Genomic DNA, 16,063 nt, shown 5'->3' with positions numbered 1-16,063 from the left:
GTGACTATTGAATTGTCTTGATAGCTAGCGATTTAGGGATATCCAAGTATTTTTTACAGCTTGGTACAGAGCACACTATAGATTCAAGCATTTTCAATCATCAAATTTGTCAATTAAACTGCGCGAGAAAAAGTTGAATCAAGAATCATGAATATTTAGCGTCATTCGAATTGCATTTTACATAGAATTATTATTTTTTTGAACATTCGCTGTTTGGAAATGAATAATTGAAATTGTTTAAACTTTCGAAAACTTTACGTTTTGAGGCATAAAATGAATTTCTGGTAAAATTCTGAGTGTGAATAAATTTGTTACAATTCCGAACAAATGATTTTTATGGTGAAAAATTGATTGTCTATTAATTATTTATAAAAAATGCTCGCAATTTTCACAAATTGCAATTTTTAGATTATTCCATAAATTTTCCGCCAAAAGTAAACTTTCTAATTTTTTTTCAGATTTTTAAAATGTTTTCTAACGGTTCAATATCGAGATTCCAATTTAGACCTGCAAAGTTTAAATAATAAAATTATTTCAAAATGTGCGGAAACTTAGGGTCAAATGGGACTCAAATAAAAGCTCTGATGTTCGATTGCAAAAGTAGAAAAGCATTTCACTAGGGGAAAAATAGCTAAAGTAGATGAATAAGGAAGGTATACGATTGTCCCCATGTTTTTCATAGATAATGTTTATAATATTCTCTACTCAACTATTGGAAAAAATTCTAAGTAGTTGCATCACACAGTTAAGGAGATAATAAATAATTAAATGTGGGCATTTAGCCCGTGAAGAATGACCCAAACGGGGATTATGAGTCCCCCCGAACTCGATTTTTCTATCTTATGAGAAAATGGTTCTTACGATGTTCTTAAAAAAGAATCCGTAGTAAATTGGTAAATTCTGCATACGGTGAATTTTTTGTTAAATTGTTTAGTACATAGTTTATGCGATATTCAACTCTACAAAACGGAAATTTGGACGAATCATTTCTTATTTGATTCAAACAGTTATTCCTGAATCAAAACTGTCCCGAGGGTATAGCTTAAAATTACCGAGCAAAATGAAATCGTATGGCAGATTAGAAATGCAATGAAAATTGCTCTTTCTTGTCGTTTTATCTCCTCGTGTAGGGAGAAAGTACTATTTTTCTATTGCAATTTTTAATATCACTCATTTTTACCCTCATATCACATATGCCTCCCCTATGCTCCCCCACAGATAACGCAATTCTGAGGAGATCCTTCTTTGCAGATCTCATTTCGCTCTAGAACGAAAGATCTTGACAAAAATTTTACTAAATTATTGTTTCGGGATTGAATGGCTTAGTCTGTCCTCTTCCTCTCTTTTATAAAATGAAAGATACTTGATTGCCATTCTCTAATGTTAAGGAACAACTTAATCTGAGATTGATCTTTGTTTAATTGATTCAGTAGAATTATCAATAAAGACGCCCCTTCGATTGATCCTGGATTATTACTTAATTAAATACAACATTATTATAACTAAATTTTCTTCCCAATTTTTTCCGAATGGGCTTCACTGAAAAAAGGATCCTGTTCTTTTCTCACCAGATTGTTTTGAGCGAATGATAAAAATGAGAATTTGCCCACTGATCTCTTTTTTTCGGGTTTTCCCTGGAGTGGGTCGAAGGGGGTTGGATGGCATTTTGTTAAGACTTCTTCGGGTACGAAGGGAGTTAATACAGACCTCCTCTACCCAAACTCCCCTCACAACCTAGACAGGATATCCTGAAGTATTTTGAGACCGAAAAATCTCTCGTGTTATATCGGTGGTCTTTTTAAAACGTTAACCCACCCAGCATCTGGAGTTGGTCTGTCGTTAACGCACGAGGCAAGATATCTCTACCCGTAGTTTACTTCCTTTATGTTTTCACTGCTCTCTTCCCACGCATCTTCGAATACCATTCAATATAGTCCCTATTTTCGTCGGGTAATTTAAACACTTATTTTTAATCGTCTCGCCAAAACAACTTCCAGTATTTTTTTTTGATCTTCGGGGGTGAAAGATGAGGGAACTTCGATTGACAGATAAATAAATAATTCAGTATAATTTTTTGCCAACTGGAGTGTTTATTTTTCCTTCCTGCACTTGAAAATTGAATGGAGGTCAAGAATGATTGATGAAGAAACCGTGAAATGGAGTAGGTAGAGAATACTTAACAGCCAGTGAATAATGACCACTTCCGCAGTTTCCTCCACTTCGTGAGAAAATTTGGAGTACATGTGTCCCAAGTGTGTCCGGAACCACACCTGCACTGTCAAACTACTATAACGACCTTACGACCTCACCGGAAAGGTCGGGCCTCTTATTTTTCCCGAGACTGTTGAACGGAATAAATCTGTTCACAGGAAATACCGAGAATAACTTAAAAGAACTACGAAAAAAGAACGTCGAGAGTAAGAGCACTCCTCTTTCTCTTTCCACTTTAATTCAGTTGTGAAGAGGTATATAATAGGTCAATTTAAAGACTCTTATCTATTGTTTGTTTATTTTATAAAAGGGGGATGTTAGGAAGAATGTGAGAAAATCTTTCTTGTTGTTTTCTCAATAAAACCTGCTTTTTTATATGGGGGGGGGGGAGTGAGGCAGAAGGGATCATCTTTGATCGTCAAAACGGATTCAATTGTTTTGTAATTCCACTATTGAATTAGAAAATGATTGCAGTTGTTGAAGAATATTTTTTCATCCCTTGTGCGTAAAGTGAAATTTGACGCACGCTCTACGTTGTGGGCACATGCGGAGATACATGAAGTGGGAGGGAAATGCGTACTTTGCGCTCGCCGGGGAGAAGTAATATATATTCTCTACCTAGGGGAAGAAAATAAAGGTGTCGTGCCCACGTGCAGAATTACCACCAGAGCCGAAGGCGAGGATTGTAAGCACATGAGTAAGGTTCCTTTATTTAATCTCCCGTGGTGACTTTACGCCCGCCGTGACGAAATAGTATATTTCGTAACGAGTGCAAAAAAATATATTGTATTCGAGTCAACAGGCAGATTTTTTGTGGTGACATTGTTGATATCTAATCTGAACGAGATTGATTTTTCCATGTTTCGAAATAGAAATTGGTGCAGATCAGTTTGAAAGCTTACTACCAATGGAATTGGTAGAAATGAAAAAAATTAGAAAATCGAAAAATCGATCAAAAATAATGCTTCCATTCGGAAGCAAAAAGAAAAAGAATTATAAGACATAAAGCAACAGTCAGATGGCTTCTACCGAAAAGGCTCAAATCTTTGTTTTAAAATAAAAACCTGGTTTAAAAAAAATCGCAATAATATGGATGGAGAAATTTGAAGTAATGATAATAATTATCATTCGTTTCCATCGTTGGATCGTTCGTTTGGATCGTTTTCCCATTATCATGAGTGATTTTCTCCACCTTCTGTGATAATTTCTATTTTTTGAGGGCCAAATTCACAATTTTTCATCCATATTTTTTGCAAAATCTTTATCAATTTTTCTTGGAGTATTGCATGAACATGTACGAAATTTGTTCACCTTGAAAATAAGTCTCCGGTAGTATAGTGGATTAGTATCCCCGCCTGTCACGCGGGAGACCAGGGTTCGATTCCCTGCCGGAGAGATTTTTTTTCTGTTTTAAATGATAAAAAAATGAATGCATTTTCATAGCAAGTGAAAACGAAAGATTTTTTATGAAAAATTCCAACTGTTTGTGTTGTTTATAACAATAGTTGGGTTGAGAGAGCCAAAACAAACTATTTTTCTGATAAGGTGATGGTTCAACATTCAGAACGATGATAAAAAAAAATAATAGTGTAACAACAATGCTGATAAATTAATCAATAACAATTTTATTGAAAAAGTCTTGCGCGATATTTACTTCTCTGCATTACCGACGGCGAGATAATGTGGTGCGGGGCATATTGAGGAGCTCTCTACTCTTCTTGAGCGACGAAGCTTCTACGAACTAATCGTAAGGTCACATGTGCGACAGGTCTCAACTTGCGCGTGCCGGTGTTTTGTTGACGACGTCAATTTGACATCGTACAGATATATGTTGTGGGAGTACATCGAGAATAGGCACTTAATTATTTATGTGTGTTAATCGAAAAAGTGAAGTTCTGTGAGATATTCTGAGGATTTAAGAGCCAGAGAGTCATTCGAAATGGGTCCCAAGAAGGAACAGGTTAGAATGTCTAGTCTAATCATGTTGCATTTATGGAATTGTATATGAACAAATGAACATCATTCAATAATTATTTACATTTTCATCACTTTGTTCATATTTAATCCAAAGTTGCATACCTATTTTCAATGCTGGAACTGGAAGTCCCAACCTCGTCCACAGAATCATTCTTCAATCGTCAACTCTTCCGCATTACTCTCTCAACTGTAGGGGAGGTTGGGGTAAAATGGACACTTTTGACTTAAAAAAAAATATTAATAAGGGGTTGAAATGTTGATAAAATTCAATAATTTTTTTCCAATACAAAGAACAATTCTCTTCCTTTCTGGTGAGCCTAAACTGAGCTCAATTCATCAATTTGTTTCTGAGTTATGAATAATTTTAAAAAAAGTCTAAAGTGTCCGTTTTACCCCACCCTCCCCTAGTATTTTTAATTAATTGTTGATAGGGCCGCACTGTGTTCATCATAAATGTCGCAGTGCCCAGTAAACAAGGACTGGACAATGATTATCTGAAGAATGCTAAGGAGCTCGTGAGAAATATGGTAGAGAAGATGGTACGTCTATTTTAAAATGAGATAAATCAATACCACCAATGGCTCCAGCAATTCCCTTCACAATGCTACTTTTAGATTTTTAACACACCGAGGAGCGAAGCAGGTATTGTTCTGATCGGCGTGGAGAATGATTCTGGTCCCCTGGGCATGATGAATCTCCAGGAGATTCAAACGGTTTCTTGGGACATGGTGAAAAAGATCGAGGAAATACAGAGTTATGAGGGGGTTTTCTCGAAATGGCTCGGGGGATTCAAGGCTGCTCTGAACGTTATCAACGAGGCATATGGGTAATTTATCAGGAATTCTATCTTGTTCTCCAATTCAGTAGCGAAGTGATAAAACGATTTAAGGATATCCAAGTACTTTGGCTATTTTTTCTCCAGTGAAATGCTTTTCTACTTTTGTAGTCGAACTTCAGAGCTCTCATTTGAACCCAATTTGACCCCAAGTTTCCGGACATTTTGCAATGATTTCATTATTTAAACTTTCCAGGTCTGAATTTTAATCTCGATATTGAACCATTGGCAAAAATTTAGAAATCTGAAAAAAATGAGAAAGTTTGCTTTGGGAGGAAAATGGAAATAATTTAAAATAATGGAGAAATAATTAAAAAATTCCAATTTTTGAAAATTACGAGCATTTTCTGTAAATAACTCTGCAAGATATCACCCAGAAGGCAGACAACTGAGGTACCCTGGTGGTCAGAGGATGTGCTTGGAGAACTTAGAAAGGGAACCTGAAGGGCTTTTAACAAGGCAAAAAATGTGAGGGAAGGCCCCCGTAAGGAAACAGCCTGGGAGGCCTATAGAGGCCTTTTCGAAGAATATAACAAGGAAATAAAAGCGGCCAAGGACAGGTGCTGGAAGGCTTTCACGAGCTCGATCGAGGGTCAGTCAGAGACTACTAGGCTGGCAAGAATCCTCGGTACAAACAAGACTGCATATCTAGGGAGCCTGCAGGCACCTGATGGCAGCCATACGGAAACAATGGGGAGAACGTTAAAACTCCTTTCCAGGTTTCACTGAGACCCAGGGAAGGGAAGAGGAACCAAGGCGGAGTCAGAGGGGAGAATATGAACCTCATGACCAGAACTTGGCCGGAAAAATAGTGCAACCGTGGGGAATGATATGGGCTGTAAAGACCTTTGAACCTTTTAAGGCATGGGGACCAGACGGGATCTACCCAGCCTTATTACAGGAGGGGATAGAAATCATCGTTGGGCCTCTAACAAAAATTCTCAGGGCCAGCATAGCCCTGAGAAATGTTCCGAGGGTATGGAACGAGGCCAGGATTGTGTTCATTCCACAGCCTGGTACGATTGGGTATATAAATCCAAAAGATTTCCGTTCAATAAGTCTCACATCCTTCATTTTAAAGACGCTTGAGAGACTGGTGGATAGGTTTATAAAGATGAGGCCCTTGGTTGAGCACTCCCTCTCTCCCTCCCAATGTGCTTACAGGGAGGGAATACCTACAGACCGCCTTACACGATCTGGTGGGACTTATTGAGGGACAATTTGCTGCCAAGGGATACGCCATGGGGGCCTTTCTAGACATAGAGGGAGCTTTCGATAGCATCATTAATGCAGTCATTAAAAGAGTGATGGAAAAGCATGAGATCTCCAGGACGATGTGTGGAGGGGCGCCCAGCCAGGGGATGTCCGCAGAGAGGAGTCTTGTCGCCTCTGCAGTGGAACCTGGTGGTGGACGAACTCCTAAACAGGCTGCGTGAAGCAGAGTTCCACGTAACTAGCTGTCAAAGCACTGGAGAAGGCCAGTACAGAATCTAACGTGATGTGGGAGCGCATACAGGCACTAGCCGCATTAACTTATAAAGAATCAATAAAGATATCAAAATATTTTCATTTTTCCACCATAAAAATCATTCGTTTCGCAACGTAATAAATTTATTCATATGCAGAATATTCATGATTTTTTTCAAATTTCTCTCTTGCAATTTAGTTGATAAATTTGATGATTGAAAATGGTTGAATCTCTAGCGTGGTCTCTATAGTCGAGCTGAGTTCTCGAGGAGTATCTCCGAATCTAAGAGAGATAGCGAAATTTTCGTAGAGACTTTTTTGTAAATCGACTAGAGTTGCAAAAAAAGGGTATAACGAAAATTTTTCTATCTGAATCTAAAGCAAAATTGAACGGAATTGTGTGAACCTGAATGTCATATTTTGTGTTGCAGAGAATTGAGAAAGTCCAAGATTGTGCTCATCTCAGATTTCCCACCAGACCCGTCTCAGACGTTCAAACAGTTCGAAGGCATTGTTGAGAAATTCAAGGAAAATGGCATTGAGTTAATATGCGGGTGATTATCCTCGTCATATTGGGGACATTTCTCGGGGACTAAGCGGGGATGAGCCTCTACAAAACTTAATTATGGAATTTTTCTTGTCTTATTTTATAGTGGCACTAAAGATTTGAACGATGTACCGAGGGAAGAGCTCAATACCAACGAGCAGAAGATATTGGAGTTTTGTAAAAAAGTAATGACATGTTCGCAATTAGGTTAATCTTATTTTCTTCGTGATTTGGCTTCTATTGCAACAACAAGTGATGATTCAATTATATATAACTCTATGCAGGGATATACAAGTACTTCTGTCATGTTAATTTCGTTGAAATGTTTCCTTTCGATCCTTGTTTTCTAGGCATTATTCAATTATTTTATTCCCCAAACTTCGAAGATCCAAATTTATCTTGTCATTCTGAACCCTTAACAAAAATTTATAAACAAGCAATTTTCCGAAAGTTTTAACAATTTCAATTACTTATTTATAAGCAGGGAATGTTTGAAAATATCGTTTTTTACAAAGCGTTAATGACTGAATGGATATTCATGGATATGAATTTTTCCAAATTTTCCTCACACAATTTGATTTTCATGTTGGATGATTGGAAATCTCAGAATTTCGAGTATGATTCCCAGCAAACAATGAAAGATATTTGTATATTCTGACTTCTTCCATTTTGGTTTGGGTTTACTTATTTTTTCTAATGACAGAAAAAAAATTGGTACATCAAACCAATTCCAGGTTGAACAAAATGTGGAAAATTGAGGTGTACTGTTCTGTTTTGGTCTATTCGACAATTGATTCGATTATTTAAAATTGAAAAAATTGCAGTCATAATTTTGGTTTTTAATACTCATTCGCAGGTGGAAAGTCGGTACCGTCCTCTCGACTATATGCTCAAAGAATCGAGGTTCTACGATGAAGAACGCACGAGATTCTGTCCATGGAATTGTGATTTGGAAATACATACCATTAGAATTCCTATCAGAGTAGCTGTCAGGGTGAGTGAACCCTCCAATGGTATCCCATTCCTAATGTTGTAAAATTCATTTTCACATTATGACCTCAATTCTTCATTTGTGGCTGTCTTTTCTGCAAATGATAATTTCTAGACTGTAAAATAATGTTAAATATTTGACTGAAAACAACTCGTCAGAACTTGCAACAAATTTCGTTGAAGATAAATAAAATAAATAATATCGAGGTTTATTCAGGCCTCTAAGAACGAGATGAAGAAACCGTGGGGACTGATGTCAATAGCAACTGAAGATGGTACGAAAAAGGAGGCTCCACAGGCAGTAGAACGAAAGAAGGAGCTGGTGGATCGCAACACGACTGTTCATGCGAAAGAGGACACAGTCAAAGGCTACATGTGTGGAAAGACATTCATTCCTGTTACGGGTGTGTATGAGTTATTACCTCTAATCTGAATATAACGAATGAGCATTATTTTGAACATTGGAGTAATTGTTTCTGTGATCCAGAGGCGGATGAACAAGGTATGGAACTCCCTTTTGAGGAAAAATCTTTCAAGCTGTACGGCGTTACCAACGCGGAGACAGTGTTATTCAGGTACAGGACTGGTCCTTCGACTTGGCTGGTTCTTCCTCAAGAGGTATAAGTTGAGGTTTTTTATGGAATGTAAATGTATACTGAATATTGAAAATATTAGATGTAGGAAGGTGGGATGAAATGAAGACTTCAAACATGTTGGTCAAAACAGTATAGGTACACATAACGTTAATTTGGAGGATTAAAAACTGAAATCAATTCTAAACGAAAGTTAATGTGAATAGAAACATTCTGGTTGAGTTTGTGCTCAATGAGCAGTCTAGTATTATTGATAATAATTGATCTACAGGTGCAAAAATAACGCCGAGTCTTATGGGGAACAAAGGAGGCTTTTTGAATTTATTTGTCCTTGTTACACTGAACAACTCAACTGGAGTTAATTCATGCTCCTTTAATATTCATAAATGAGGACTAAATTGATTGAGCAGCGATTGAATAAGGTCTTAACATTTGAAAAAAAAATCTTGAGTACAAAAATTCGTTGCTAACACTGCAAATTTAATTTCCGCATTTTATTATTTTATTCAGCAGAACAACAATGCCAATAGAATTACAAGAACATCAAAATTAAATTGTTCACTAGAAAACACTCGACTAATTTGTGAATTAATGTTTAATGTTTAGGGGTATGAAGAACCTTTCTTCTATTTCCTGAAGGTAATGGGGAAATTGAATCTTGTTGCACTCGTTAGGAGAGTCTACCAGAATGGGGGTAAAAATCCAACGATAAATAGTTTGACACCATGCATACAGGATCCTGAGCTGCCCTGGGTAATATTCTTCATATCCATAGTTTTCATCTGTTCATTTAAGGAAAATTGTCAAGAAATCGAACTACGAATCTACACCGATATAAAAATTGAAATTTCGTGGGTAATTGGCTAGTAATTTTCAGGAGAGTGACATTGAATTCCAATTAGGAGAAAAAAATAGTAAAATTTCAGATATAACTGAAAATTCAATGGAATTGCAAATTTTTTTGCAACACGAAGACGAAAATTTGCCAACCCATTTGAATTTTTCATCAAAATATGAATATTTGCCACCAAAAACCGAATTACACTGAATGTTCCTCATTTCTATTAATTTTCATGCAATAATTGAACTAAAATTTCCTATTTCCATTGCTTTCTCGAAATTTTAGTGGAATTACAATGTGATAAAAATTTCCAAGAAGTGCATCCGAAATTTCACTCAAAAATTCTTAGCAGTGTATGAATAGTCTGTAAAGAAGGTCTTTCGAAATTTTTTACCCTAAATGAAACTTCAGAATATTCGCCAATCTCTTTTGAGTTCATCTCCTGTCATTTAAGGATGTTTATCCAAAATCGCAAGTATTAAAAAAAAATTGATTTTTTTTTCAACTGAGAGATGAAGTTATTCCCTTTATCTTCATAAAAATTTCAATCCACCACCTCACGTTTATTATTTAGAAACGCAGTGAACAAAATGCACTAAACGCATGCGCTACCATGCGCTTATAATGGGATAGAATCTTTCAAGTATTTCCTCTTTTTGCCCGGGTACCACAAACTTTTCTCTGGCCATTCGATTCAGTATAGTTTTACACATTACCTTCTATTTTTGTTTTCATTTTTAGAGTCTTCTAGTAGGCGAATTGTAAATTTCAACATAAATCCCATAAGAGCCCGTGTATAGAGGAAAATTTGTTTATTTATTTTTGGCGAGACTGTTGTGATTAATGTTTTTTTAACATCAAAGAACTTGTTCTGCTAGCAGAAAATGTTCTGCTATCAGCCAAAAAAATTATAGAATTTGCCTTGAACATGAAATAAATAAGATTTGCTGAAAATGGCTAAACATCCTTAATTGCCCTTAGTGCTTCGTAATGCATCAGCTGATATTCACTGAAGAAGAGAGCAGGGTGGATGTCCAGTCATTGGACTCAGTGATACCGAACTTGACAAAGAAGGAGAAAGATGCAGTTGGGGATCTCATTGATGCAATGTTCGTGGGGAATGATGGAGAAGAGCCTACAGAGCAGTTTATTCGAGCCCCTGAACGCCAGCACCTCTGGAATATCAAGGCATTTCGAGCTCTCCACCCAGACGAGCCACTTCCTCCTCCTAAAGACTACCTGATGGCCCGTCTGGAGCCTCCGAAGTCCATCGACATGGCAGAAGTGAACTCTTGCATGGAGCGGTTGATTAATTTGTTCGAGTTGAAGCCTGAGGAAGTTGTGCAAGTTGTGCAGGAGAAATCTGACATGTAATAATTCATTAATTATGATTAAGTAGCGAAACGGTAAAACGGTTCAAGTCTATTTTGATTATTGGCCAGTTTTCAATGAATATCTCGGAATCTAAGGGAGATAACAAAATTTTTACCATTACCTTTTTTGTAAGTCTTGATTTGCTCCATAAAAAAGTTCATTACGATAATTTTGTTATCTCCATTAGATCCGGAGATATTCCTCGAAAATGCAGCTGAGAGCTAAATAGACTTGGACCGTTTTCATTTCTCCTAATTCGTTAGAATTGAAAAATACCGCGTTAAATATTTTTCATTCAGTAATTTTATGAACTGGAAAAATTTCCTGCGGAACCGTAATTGCCTCTGGCTCTTGCGACCTCTAAGCGTTTTTCAGTTTTTCAACCTTTCGTATTTGATCAATTTTTACCAAAGGAATTCGTGCAAAATTCTTGTTATTCACAGAACGAATGGAAGATTTTCTAGAATGTTTTCTGTCGTTTCAGGGAAGTTGATGGTGTGAATGAGATTCCAGGCAATCTCGAAAAAGGAAATTCCCAGGGACTTCCAGTAACTGATAAAGTGATGATCGAGAAAACGGAAAAAAATACACAGGATTCTCAACATCTGAGTTTTAATGTGGTACGTATAATATTCGTGTGTAGAGTGGATATAAAATAAACTAATTATTTCATTGTCTTCTTTCCAGTTTGATGGTTAAAGAGTGATAATGCTGCTAAATTACTCCACATATTCCTATGGTCGTACAAAAAATATGATGTTATCAAGAATGGAGGATGTTTAGATATTTGAGAAAGTGTAAAACTGAGTGTTTTTAAATACAAACAAATATTTTCGGTAACTCTCACTACTTTTATTATCATCCTGAAAAATGATTCGTCAATTTACGTTTCATTTTTCTAGAGGAAAATGTACTCAGAAGATTGCCTTTTCATCACAGAGTGAAATAAATTCCCTCATCAAGAAGCTAAACCCCATTGTCCTCCTAGACAATGTTGTCACAACTCTGCTTTTCAATTGAAAACAGACATCATGTTTAGAGACATTTGTCATGTTTAGAGGCCCTAGCACGACATTTCTCGAACCGCTCTTTCATTTGAGCCCAAAAAAACATTCATATCTTGTCTGACATCGCTGCTACAAACTCGGGTCTACAACTCGGGCCTTCAATTGAAAGCCCGAGTTGAAGGCCCGAGTTTGTAGCAAAGATGTCAGACAAGATATGAATGTTTTTTTNTCTGCTTTTCAATTGAAAACAGACATCATGTTTAGAGACATTTGTCATGTTTAGAGGCCCTAGCACGACATTTCTCGAACCGCTCTTTCATTTGAGCCCAAAAAAACATTCATATCTTGTCTGACATCGCTGCTACAAATTCGGGTTTACCAACTCGGGCCAAAAACGAATGCAATTTCTACTCTACCGACACTTTTTGACCGACTGCAAGGACCATGCACAGATGTGGTTGTGTACTGTTGTTCCCTCACATTTTTCACAAATCTGTGGACAGCCGTGGATATGCACAGTTATGGAAGTACGAACGCCCCCCCCCCCAAACTGCTCTTCTCTTTTTTTTTCGTTCTGTGGTATAGTAAACATGTCAATACTACTTCATCCCAAAGTCACTGATAATTATCTCTAGTCGATAACATAGAGATTTACCTTTTTGCTTCAACACTAGCCCCCTAGTGTTGTATTCACTCCCTAAGACTTGTGATGGAAATAGAAATAATGTAAATAAACAAAGTGTTCTTTTCCTTTGGGAATATTTATTGAATTCTTGACACGAACAATTAATTCACTCGTGTCGAAATGGATACAACTGGTGAGTACATAAAAAAATGTAATAAACATTAAAAAAAATCGAAGTTCTCGAATTTTCGTATGAACGAAAACGTAACCTCAGACCTATAAATTTCTCATTCCTCCCAGAAATAGAAAAGAGTCTCTTGATAATAATTCTGGATGTCAATCCAGTCCAGCGAATCGTGAAACAAGAGGCGAAAATTCTCACCCAATGTATAGACTCAGTAATAGTATTCGCAAACTCCCACCTGATGCAGGCGTCCACCAATGATCTGGGGCTGATAGCCTGTCACGGTCAGGGTGCGAAATTCCTGTACCCAGAGACAGAGAAATCGGTGGAAGTTCGGCAATTCGATGGTCAGTACGAGAAATTTACTCTAGTGGAACGCACAGTGCGTCAGACACTCCAGGGGGTTATCAATGAGCTGATAAACACGAGGCCTCTCAATGGCGAGAGTCTCATCTCTGGTGCTCTGTCATTGGCACTTTGTTATATTGCGAGATTAGAGAGGGAGAAAACTCCTGGTGAAAAATTACACTCGAGGATTCTCGTTGTTACTGGGAGCAATGATTCGGCGACGCAATACATGAATTATATGAATATTTTCTTCACAGCACAGAAAATGGTAAATGTATATCAGAAATCTACGGGAAACTCTTTTTTGGTTCTAAATACTTTGGAGGGAATATTCAGTGAAGTTTAAGGTGTTTCATGTGAAGACAAAATAATGACAAAAAATTGGAAAATTCAGGGGAGAAATGTTGCATCATTGAGAATTTTTGCACATTTTTTTCAGATTTCGGTTTCAAGAAAGAAAATAATGAAATTGGGATGTTTTTGTAACCCCGAGGTGATCCCACTCAAAAAATAATGAAGTATTGAGGAAAAACTAGTGGGTGATAAATTAAATGTTTCTTGAAAACACGTATGTTTCCGATTTTTTAAGATTTCATGAGAAAGTTATTTGAACAAATGATTCGAAAAATTATGAGTATCGGGGCCTTCAAGCACAGCCGCGTGATTCGAATGCCAGTGAGCATTTTTTTTCTCAACGAGCTTTTTATTCATAGAAATAATAGTCACTACACTCACGGTTTCATTGCGGAGCCGGAGTCTCGCAAGAGACGACTGTACCTGGGCAGGTTTTTCCCTCAAATGAGGTTTTCCCTTGTCCTTCGGCGAATGCTGTACAGGGGGTTGGGGGTGGGAAGGGAACAAATCGTAAAGACCCGAAAGGGTACACGAGAAGAAAAAAAAAATAACAGTCACTATATATTACATACAACTCGAAACGCATTTTAATATTATTTCAATAATTAAAACAACATTCAATAAAAATTATTTCACCCCCGTAGGTGATGATAAAAAATCAGTCAATCTGATAAATAAAATCAATATTAAAGAAATATTCAAATGCACACTTAAATAGTTACTTGAAAATTGGAAAATTTTGTGCTCAACGATTGCATCAGGGCTCTAGAACAATAAGACTCATCTTCCGTTTCACCCCCCCCCCCGTGAACTACACACGAAACACCTTAAGGGGACACTACCAGGGATCAATTTTCCGATTCTTCAGTATTAAAAGAATTTCCGGCTCACATTGATCAAGTTTTAAATATATTAATCGCAATTTAAAAATGCTAAAATAATTGATAATCTAAATTTCCAATTGATGATGAATTAAATATTTAATAATATGGATCTGTAAATTTTCTACTAAGTAAATAATACTAGATGTCTTGTAAGGGATTTCCGATTATCCAAATAATCGTCAATCTTCCTAACTAAAATACCAATAAATAATTCGCAATTTGAAAATTTAAGAATGATATCAACTAATTGATTGCTTAATATTTTAACGGTAATTATAATTTATGGATATGGCTACCCCTGCGCTGAATATTCATGATTTTATTCAAATGTTTGTCACGCAATTGAATTGACAAATTTGATAATTAAAAATGGTTGAATCCTCAGCCTGTACCACCCTGTAAAAGACACTTGGATATCCTCAAGTCAAGTGTTTCATTCTCGAAGAAAACTATTGAACCACAATGAGTTCTTGTTGTTGCAAGGGTGTTATCCTCGATGTCTGCAGCCTGGATCAAGAATTAACTCTGCTGCAACAAGCCTGCGATATAACAGGCGGGAATTACTTGAAAATTCCCCAGTTAGCCGGTCTTCTCCAATATTTACTGGTAACACCACACTCTCCTCACTCATCTCTTCTCCCCAGCCTGAATAAATCACTAAATTATTATCTTCATTATGAATCATTTCAGTGGGTCTTCCTGCCTGATCCCGAGGTACGTGCAAAGCTCGTACTACCACCACCCGTTAAAGTCGACTACAGAGCAGCGTGTTTCTGTCATCACGAATTGATCGATATAGGCTACGTCTGCTCGGTCTGTTTATCAAGTACGTTCAATACTTTTTTTCCCTCCACTTCGATGAAAAAAAAAGCCTGAAATAGACCATCAACTCACTCATAAATCCATTTTCTTGTCTCCACAGTTTTTTGCAAGTTCAGTCCCATCTGCACCACATGCCAGTAAGTTAAAAAATATATGATAAGTAGCACGAGCATTCGTTGAAAGGCAATGACTCACTTGTGTAAATGTTTGTTGCAGCACTTTGTTCAAGATGCCAGCTCCGATACCAGTGAAAATGAAGAAGAAAAAAAAATTCGCTGAAATTCAATGATCTCTATCTCAATCTATCCCCTCACTAGTAGTGAAGTGCAGGTGATGGCCAAACATTTATATTTATTATTCTGTACACAATTATTTGCATAAATTTCAATTTTGTAATGAATGGCATATGACGTTGATTTTATTTTTTATTGAAGTTTACGTTCTTTTTTTTTTTTATTTTTTCTTCTCGTATACCCTTTCGGGTCTTTACGATTTGTTCCCTTCCCNAGGTAGTCGTCTCTTGCGAGACTCCCGCTCGACAATGAAACCGTGAAGATTTAGAGTGTCACAAATTTTGGCCCCCCCAGCCAGGAATCGAACCCGGGTCTCCCGCATGTCAATCCCACACTCTAACCAGACAGCCACCGCTGGCGGTAAGTTTACTTTCTTTTAATTATGATTTTATGAAAGAATGAGCAGAGATGTTTTTCACGATTTTCTCAATTGTAAGAAAAGTGTCAATTTTTAGTATTTTTCAATGTCAATCACTCATTTTTCAGATAATTGTCTAAGAATTGATTTTCCCTTTCTTCTTTCCTTATATGTAAGACTTCTCTGTTGTATTTCTTACGTTATTTTCGTCTAATTAATACATCGCGCGAGTGAACATCGCGTCACTTGCGTCTGGATACCACTAGAAATGCAAATACTTCTCATGACCTGCCATATGACGGTCACATGACGAGCCATTTATGACGGCTGCCACAATTTTTCTCTCCCTCCTT

At 37.0% G+C, this 16,063-nt stretch overlaps 2 protein-coding genes and 1 non-coding gene across 3 annotated transcripts; all 3 read left to right on the top strand.

The window, feature by feature from the left end:
• The first annotated feature begins 3,534 nt into the window (after window positions 1-3,534).
• On the top strand, window positions 3,535-3,607 carry Trnad-guc. Its single transcript has one exon. It is a non-coding gene; the product is annotated as a tRNA-Asp (tRNA).
• Window positions 3,608-3,969: 362 nt separating this feature from the next.
• On the top strand, window positions 3,970-11,675 carry LOC107038658 (X-ray repair cross-complementing protein 5). Its single transcript, XM_015257883.1, has 12 exons — window positions 3,970-4,171; window positions 4,620-4,727; window positions 4,803-5,014; window positions 6,922-7,044; window positions 7,144-7,222; window positions 7,894-8,031; window positions 8,245-8,431; window positions 8,515-8,645; window positions 9,227-9,373; window positions 10,443-10,831; window positions 11,320-11,455; window positions 11,523-11,675. The coding sequence occupies exons 1-12, from the start codon at window positions 4,151-4,153 to the stop codon at window positions 11,532-11,534; spliced, it is 1,683 nt and encodes a 560-aa protein (XP_015113369.1). The 5' UTR covers window positions 3,970-4,150; the 3' UTR covers window positions 11,535-11,675.
• Window positions 11,676-12,545: 870 nt separating this feature from the next.
• Window positions 12,546-15,459, top strand: LOC107038662 (general transcription factor IIH subunit 3). Its single transcript, XM_015257886.1, has 6 exons — window positions 12,546-12,660; window positions 12,768-13,267; window positions 14,721-14,843; window positions 14,928-15,063; window positions 15,160-15,196; window positions 15,276-15,459. Exons 1-6 carry the CDS (start codon window positions 12,648-12,650, stop codon window positions 15,346-15,348), a joined length of 882 nt encoding a protein of 293 aa, XP_015113372.1. The 5' UTR covers window positions 12,546-12,647; the 3' UTR covers window positions 15,349-15,459.
• Window positions 15,460-16,063: the final 604 nt, after the last annotated feature.

This window comes from Diachasma alloeum, unplaced genomic scaffold (genome assembly GCF_001412515.2).
Source record: "Diachasma alloeum isolate Michigan unplaced genomic scaffold, Dall2.0 Dall_scaffold_00286, whole genome shotgun sequence".
Taxonomy (NCBI): Eukaryota; Metazoa; Arthropoda; class Insecta; order Hymenoptera; family Braconidae; genus Diachasma; species Diachasma alloeum.
The sequence above is the reverse complement of the archived record's forward strand: the minus strand, read 5'-3'. Positions and strand labels throughout refer to the sequence as shown.

Bases quoted from the DNA above. Each gene is read 5' to 3' on its own strand.
- LOC107038658 (XM_015257883.1), top strand. From the start codon at position 4,151: ATGGGTCCCAAGAAGGAACAG. The intron at 4,728-4,802 runs GTACGTCTATTT...TGCTACTTTTAG, and splicing joins GAAATATGGTAGAGAAGATG to ATTTTTAACACACCGAGGAG. The intron at 7,045-7,143 runs GTGATTATCCTC...CTTATTTTATAG, and splicing joins GGCATTGAGTTAATATGCGG to TGGCACTAAAGATTTGAACG.
- LOC107038662 (XM_015257886.1), top strand. The intron at 15,064-15,159 runs GTACGTTCAATA...TTGTCTCCACAG, and splicing joins CTGCTCGGTCTGTTTATCAA to TTTTTTGCAAGTTCAGTCCC. The intron at 15,197-15,275 runs GTAAGTTAAAAA...TGTTTGTTGCAG, and splicing joins CCCATCTGCACCACATGCCA to CACTTTGTTCAAGATGCCAG.